This window comes from Nylanderia fulva, unplaced genomic scaffold (genome assembly GCF_048542155.1).
Source record: "Nylanderia fulva isolate GAGA-0341 unplaced genomic scaffold, ASM4854215v1 Scaffold9, whole genome shotgun sequence".
Lineage (NCBI taxonomy): Eukaryota > Metazoa > Arthropoda > Insecta > Hymenoptera > Formicidae > Nylanderia > Nylanderia fulva.
In genome coordinates this window covers 4,867,078-4,875,386 of record NW_028191026.1, presented here as the reverse complement: position 1 = coordinate 4,875,386, position 8,309 = coordinate 4,867,078, and the positions used below count along the sequence as shown (strand labels likewise).

The window sequence follows — 8,309 nt, the reverse complement described above, 5'->3', positions numbered from 1 at the left end:
TTAAAAAGAGAAATAATTTTGCGCACATTATGAGTGTATATTCGAGTTGAAATAAATTCGGGATAATTAATATCAAGTACAAAGTTCCTCTCAAGTTTGTCCGAAGAAGTTGGTAAATTTGCATAAAATACGGATATTTGTATCTCATCCCTTTTATGTATATGCATGTCTCTCTGAAATTCCGCTAATCAGACCTCGAGAAAAGTTACGCGACGAGATGATACTGTTATTATATGGTTGCACATTAAACAATTATTGAGTACACAGTAGGAAAATTTGTGTCTTCTTGTTAAAAATCCTCGTTCAAATTTTTGTGTTCAATATCTAACGCATTCATGTGTTAATTTAATATATTGCTGTTGTGTTAATTGAACTTAAATGTTAAATTATTGAAACAAATTAAAAATTAAATTAAATGAAAAAAGTTTTAAATAACGTTATATTAGCAACAAGATTTATCTGTTAAAATTTACAAAAAAATATTGACTTTTTATTTTACAAGTATATAGGGCTGATAAAATCCAAATTAGTTTGTAAATTAAAACTATGTTAATTTTACACAAAATTTATTTTCAATTAAATTACTTGAAGTTTTGCATTTATTTTGTGTTCAAATATTAACACAATATTTGTGTTAATATTTAAACACAAAATAAATGCAAAACTTCAAGTAATTTAATTGAAAATAAATTTTGTGTAAAATCAACATAGTTTAATATCTAACACATTCATGTGTTAATTTAATATATTGCTGTTGTGTTAATTGAACTTAAATGTTAAATTATTGAAACAAATTAAAAATTAAATTAAATGAAAAAAGTTTTAAATAACGTTATATTAGCAACAAGATTTATCTGTTAAAATTTACAAAAAAATATTGACTTTTTATTTTACAAGTATATAGGGCTGATAAAATCCAAATTAGTTTGTAAATTAAAACTATGTTAATTTTACACAAAATTTATTTTCAATTAAATTACTTGAAGTTTTGCATTTATTTTGTGTTCAAATATTAACACAATATTTGTGTCTCTATTTAACATGTATGTTAAATTAACACAAAAATTTCTGCGAACCGTTTGGTGAAATGAAAAAAGTTTTAAATAACATTATATTAGCAACAAGATTTATCTGTTAAAATTTACAAAAAAATATTGACTTTTTATTTTACAAGTATATAGGGCTGATAAAATCCAAATTAGTTTGTAAATTAAAACTATGTTAATTTTACACAAAATTTATTTTCAATTAAATTACTTGAAGTTTTGCATTTATTTTGTGTTCAAATATTAACACAATATTTGTGTCTCTATTTAACATGTATGTTAAATTAGCACAAAAATTTCTGCGAACCGTTTGGTGAAATGAAAAAAGTTTTAAATAACATTATATTAGCAACAAGATTTATCTGTTAAAATTAACAAAAAAATATTGACTTTTTATTTTAAATATATAGGGCTAATAAAATCCAAATTAGTTTGTAAATTAAAACTATGTTAATTTTACACAAAATTTATTTTAAATTAAATTACTTGAAGTTTTGCATTTATTTTGTGTTCAAATATTAACACAATATTTGTGTCTCTATTTAACATGTATGTTAAATTAACACAAAAATTTCCGTTTGGTGATATCTGTTAAGTTGAACACAAATTTCTCAACTGTGTATATTCCTGCGGATCGCAATCTAATGTAACTTTCCGAAGTGCGTATACTGAAAATAATAATTAGGAAGTCCATTGACGAAACATTCATCATTCGCGCGGGATTGCATTCTGTAGTTATAGCATATTTAACATGATATGCATATCACATAAGGTGGCTGCGATATATATTGCGTATTCCTCGCTGGAGCACGAAATTCTCCCTCTGTCGTATAGGTATATATATGTATCGAAAACCGTATGAAATTGTCGTCGCATTACACCGTTGTAACGTCGCGTGACGACGTCACAAACCTAGTAATCAGACTGCGGAACATGCATATATCAGGATTACAGGCGACGTGCGATTCTAGTCTCCCAAAGACCAGAATTTAATTAATTTCTCCTAATTTGGGACCGACGAATACATAGATTTTTGTATTCATGATTAATTAATCATTCAAATTCACGGTTATTTTTTGTCGATAAAATAATTTAATACACGAGAAAATAATTTACAATTTCATTTCTCGCATCTAGAGATCGACTTTAATAAACTATTAATCCTCTTGAGTTCTTAACGTTACTTGGAAAAGTTTTGAAAAGTTTGCAGTTAGTCCTTTCACTCGAGAAGTTTGATTTCGTATTCATTTTATTCATTTTTCTTTTAAGTTTGTGTTAAGTATTGTAATATAGTATTGCTTGACTTGATCAAAATTTATAGAGGACCTATAATGTATGTATATAATAAATCGATAATACATCTAAAATAGTTTGCAAGATTTATACAAAATATATAATTAATAACAATTATCGTTAGTGATTGAATCTTTATGTGCAAAAAAAATTTCAACAAAAAAAAACAATATTTAATATGATCTAATTATAATTGAATTATAAAATGCAAAATATATACAATGAAACATATCATAAAAAATTTGAAGTATTGTATATTCAAATTGTAATATTTTTAATCAATATATTACAAATTCACATTGCTAAAAAAATATAACTTAAAAAATTCTCTTTATTTTCTTCCTTTTATCAGCCTTTACGATAAGTGTTTCGGAAACTCTCGGCCCACTTAATTTTCGACAAAGAATCATCTAAAATTTTTCACACTTACTTAGACACACCCTGTATACATTATATTATATATATATAATTTTATCTTATTCATATATTTATTATAATTTATTATAATTGTTATACAGGGTGTGTCTAAATAAGTGCGAAAAATTTTCGCTGATTCATACATGTTCTCACATCTCTCCCTGAGAAATTCCACTTTTCTAAAGAGGGAGATAAAAATGAAAACATCGAAATTGAAATCGCACGTCGCGGAGGGAAAATTCCGGCAAAGTTAGGAGCGAAATATCAGCGCACACGCACACCTCGATGTAAAAACAGTTTACGCCTTAGAGTGCAGCCAGGTTCTCCTCTTCGTTTCTGCCCCTATCCTTTCCGAGGACAGCCCCCGGAAGTTCGCCTAAACCGGATCCGGCGCGGGCGCGAGCAGTTGCATGCTGCTGCTCGATTTCGCGATCTGCAACGTCAGAGATCGCTGGCGCTTAACGTTTAGTGCCTAATCGAACGGCCCATGCATCACAAAAAACACGACAGAGACCACAGCAAGCCACTACTACCAACGAATAAGTCTAACGACATTTAACACGTTTTATTTTTAAATAGAATATTTTTTATTGTTATTGTAATTTATTAATTTTATTTTATATATATATTAATTAATATTATATATTAATATAAATATTTACAATATTATACAGAGTGAATCTAAGCGCAAAAAATATTAAGCGATTCTTTAGCGAAAATTAAGGGAGGTTTTTTATATAAACATATGTTCTTATATCTCTCCCTGAGAAATTACACTTTTCCAAAGAGGGAGGTGATAATTAAATTTCAGACAAATTAAAAAATGAAACTTAATGGATATTTTCCACTAATAAAAAGGATATTTATTAATGTTTTTTGATCCTGTAAACCTCCCTTGATTTTCGACAAGAATCATCTGAAATTCTTCACACTTATTAGATACACGCTGTATATATTATATTATATATATATATAATTTCATTTTATTCATGTATTTATTATAATTTATGAATTTTCTGTATTTTATAAAATTCATAAAATTGTAATAAATACGTGAATTAATAAATTACAATAAATAAAAAATGAAAATAATGGTAAAGTAATTTTCACAAGACATAAAGCTGAGGAAATTGAAAGCTAGAATTGTCTAGGAAAAAAGCGTGTTACATGGATACAACTCTCTCTCTCTCAGATATATATCGCACGTTGATGCTAGAAATAAATCTCCAGATATCTCGACAAATCGAGAAATATATATAGCATCGGGTAACCGAAAATATAAGGAACAGAAGGGCGCGACAGTTTAATTCAGTCTGACCTGGAAAACGAGGACGCGTCGCAATCAAGCGGATTAAATAATTTGCATGCGAGGATTTCTGACGGCGACAAACGGGAGGAAAGTTAGAAGGTCAGACGCGCGTATTTTCAACTCGAGATATTTAATGTCGTCATTAAAACTCCCGAAGTTTTGCAAATAAAAAAAAAAGCAAGATTGCTTCTTCTCGTAAAGTTAAATCGATATGTTTTGTCACAAAAAAGTGCCACGCTATTTAGATATACAGGGTGTCCGATAACTAACGGACTAAATGATTAAGGACGGATTCTCTGGCCAATTTGGAGACGATTTTTCCTTAGCAAAAATGTTGAGAAGTCAATAATTTTCGAGTTATAAGCGATTGAAAAAAATGAGTTTTTTGAAAACTAAACGTTTTGGAGTTAAAAGTCTAACATAATTACATTCTTCAGTTAATTTCAGGTAGAGTTTACTATAATAAAATTTTAATTTGAGGCTTAGTTATAAAGATAATCATCTAAAATTCTTCACGCTTATTAGATACACGCTGTATATATTATATTATATATATAATTTCATTTTATTCATGTATTTATTATAATTTATGAATTTTCTGTATTTTATAAAATTCATAAAATTGTAATAAATACGTGAATTAATAAATTACAATAAATTACAATAAATAAAAAATGAAAATAACATAATGACAAATATTGGAAAGTTGTAAAAAATGATGACCTTTTTCAACATTTTCTCTGAGGAAAAATCGTTCCCAAATTGACCAAAGAATCCATTTGTAATCGTTGGTCCGTTAGTTACCGAACACCCTGTATAAAATAATATTATTAGGCTAATAAAATAATATTATTTGAGAACAATTGCGAGCAAAAAAAAAAGATTAAAATAGGTGATTAACATAGATAAGAAGCTTGAATGGATCTATCCTAGTCCAATTTTTCACGAGATGATTCAAAACAATTTGAGGAAACACATACAAGACCAGCAAAGACCATCAGCAAGAGAAATAATTTAATCAAAGGATTTTGCGGTTTGGGATAAACGAAGCTTTTTCACCCTGTATAAAATAATATTATTAGGCTAATAAAATAATATTATTTGAGAACAATTGCGAGCAAAAAAAAAAGAGATTAAAATAGGTGATTAACATAGATAAGAAGCTTGAATGGATCTATCCTAGTCCAATTTTTCACGAGATGATTCAAAACAATTTGAGGAAACACATACAAGACCAGCAAAGACCATCAGCAAGCGAAAGAATTTAATCAAAGGATTTTGCGGTTTGGGATAAACGAAGCTTTTTGACGACAAAGAAGAATTCGTACCTGGTGTTCCGGTTGCTTGTGCGATTTCCTGGCGTAAACTTTCAAGACCCTGCAGTTACACGCGACGGAGAGCGCCACTGCTGATCCCTGTACGGTAGAATTGTCGTGTGTAATAGGACAACCGAGCCAGATAAAGCTATATCATCGAGTTACAGACCAAAGAAACACGAGCCATCTTGCTTACGTTACGTCTCGTTAAAAAAGGAAATATTAGAAAAGTTTTCGAGATGCCTCCGTTCAAAAAAAAAAAAATAAATAAAAGCATCTCATGTATTCTCCACGTTGCCAACATTGTTATATTAATTATACAACATTTATGTCAACGAGAGATTTATGCTCTGAAAAACCGCAAATGTTCGAAATTTCTGAGCGCCATTGAAAAATAAAAAAATGCCAAGGACAAAGAAAAATACATACAGAATATGTATTTTATATAAAATATAAAATACATTTTTATATAAAAATATTATATATAAAATTAACTCGCGTGTGCCAATAAAATATTAAATATTTAATTTCCATAGTATGATGATTTAAGAAGGAAAACTCGAAAGTTTTGCAAATTTGGAAAAATTATAAGTTTATTATTATCGAAGGGGTAAAAGCAAGTAAAAGAGATGAATAAAAGAAAGGAGAGGAACACATGATTCGACACAGACGATAAAATAAGAAGAGAAGTCCGCCACTTCGAGATTTGTCGATCGCGAAAAGCTCTCGCTATTGAAGAACACTCGATTCGACTCGGTAAACTTGGGAAGAAATATGGAAGTGGACTCTATATATATATATATATATATATAATATGAAGAGAGAGAAAAGCTGCTTACGCTTGATGCAAGATCGAACGCGTCGGCAGCGCAAGTTCCTTGAAACTTGCCGTAAAAGAGCAAGGGAAAGAGATTCCGCGCGTTCTTGCGTTTGCCCTCTTTATGCGCGACACCGACCGAGATCTCGATGTCGGAAATGAAGTCGGTGTAATATCGGGAGCTAAATCCGCGAACCGTATGATAATCGGAATATTTGAAAATTTACGGCAGAAATTTAATTAAATTTCAAACTTAGTTCGGGATATAAATTACGGATGGGACAATGCGAGAAGAATGCGGTCCGAATAATGGTCCAAATAATGGTTCACGCGCGAATTTCAGCCGAATAATGGTCCACATCATGATTCCAACAATGTGATTCAAAGTGAATATATATATATATAATAGTGATTTATACACTAAACAAATTATTAAATCAATAAATTTTTATTTCAATACTGCCTAATTAATTATTTATTTAAGACAAATAAATATTTGTCTGCTTTGAAAAGGATTTTCTTATATTAATAAATATTTTTCACATCAAATCAAATATTATGAGTTTCAAATAAATGATTTATTAAGCAGTATTGAAATAAATATTTATTCAAATTCAATAATATTTTTTTCAGCGTATATACTTTTTATTAAAATTTTATTGTAATTTATTAATTCATAAATTTATTGTAATTTACGAATTTTATATAAAATACATTTATATAAAATTCATAAGTTATAACAATATATATATATATATATATATTGTTATAATTTATGAATTTTATATAAATGTATTTTATATAAAATTCGTAAATTACAATAAATTTATGAATTAATAAATTACAATAAAATTTTTAAAGGAGTTTTATTGACTTTACGCGGATAACTCGCCGCCTTCAATCTGTCAGAACTCAAAAAATTAACTATATATCTATATTTTTTTTATTGAAATTTTATTGCGATTAATTTTAATTTTAATTAATTTAGTTTAATCGTAATTAATTTTATTATATAATTTTATTTTATTTGTAGTTATTATATTTAAACAATTAATTTTTAATAAACTTGATTTTAATAATTTTGATTAAACTAAATTAATTAAAATTAAAATTAATCGCAATAAAGTTTCAATAAAAAAAAATAAATAAATATATAATTAATTTTTTGAGTTCTGACAGATTGAAGGCGGCGAGTTACCCGCGTAAAGTCAATAAAACTCCTCACCTTTCACACCGTCATCAGTCTCTTACGAGCGCGCGCTCGAATAGCTCTATATCCCTGCCATATAATCTCCCGAAATTGCGATGGAAATATCGCGGTCGTAAGATGTGCCGTTAAGGGAAGGAAAACTAAGGGAAGGAATGACGCTCTCGGGCATATCTTTCGAGACTTTTTTGCGTCGAGCACCACCTCCCTTAACTATACGCATTCGAAGCGAAATGGTCCGTGGACGCTTTTTTACAACCCCCGAGATATACCTGAAGCGAATGGCCCGTGCAGAAGACTGCCCACAGGAAGGGGATCTTCCAGACCCTGGACGCGACTCCGCAACCGGCCACCAAACCAACGATCAGACTGACCTTCAGGAAGAGCATCAGCTGCAAACCTCGTCTCCTCTTCATCTTCTCGCGCTGCTTTATCTCGAGCTGCATGCTGCACGTGTACCTGCGCGTATGCGATTTAGACGACGTGTGTGACTTTTTTTGCGCAAATTTTATATGCAAATATATGTGTCTTCGTGAACATTTTTTTTAAGCCTCGTGATTGATATGGAAACTTTTTTTTTATATAAGCAACCCTTCTTGTATAATCGATCAAAACGCATCCAGCGTTAAATGAGTCGATAAATTGTTATGACTTAGAGAATTTTTTTTTAATCGTATCTCTGTGCCGTCGTCCATTCGAGATCGTTAAATTAATGTCGAGAGATAACTATACCTTGACACGATCGCAGCCTTGACGAGGTAGTAACCGGATGTTAGGAGAAGCAGGATGACCGGCAAGCCATACGCGTAAATTGTCGCCGTGGCTCCCAGAAACCTGAAATCAATAAAGCATGTAACGTGCATTAAATATTGTGTCCTCGAATTCAAATTATTAAATAAAAAAA

At 29.7% G+C, this 8,309-nt stretch overlaps 1 protein-coding gene across 1 annotated transcript in view; it reads right to left on the bottom strand.

The window, feature by feature from the left end:
* Positions 1-1,438: 1,438 nt before the first annotated feature.
* The window catches only part of LOC114929988 (adhesion G protein-coupled receptor E3), a 112,467-nt gene continuing 105,596 nt past the window's right edge, over positions 1,439-8,309 (bottom strand). Inside the window, exons 6-9 of the mRNA XM_029301722.2 lie at positions 8,138-8,239; positions 7,678-7,864; positions 5,394-5,480; positions 1,439-3,189 (exon numbers count right to left, since the gene is read on the bottom strand). Coding sequence (XP_029157555.1) covers positions 3,133-3,189; positions 5,394-5,480; positions 7,678-7,864; positions 8,138-8,239 — 433 coding nt within the window. The 3' untranslated portion in view covers positions 1,439-3,132. The remainder of the gene's footprint in view (positions 3,190-5,393; positions 5,481-7,677; positions 7,865-8,137; positions 8,240-8,309) is intronic.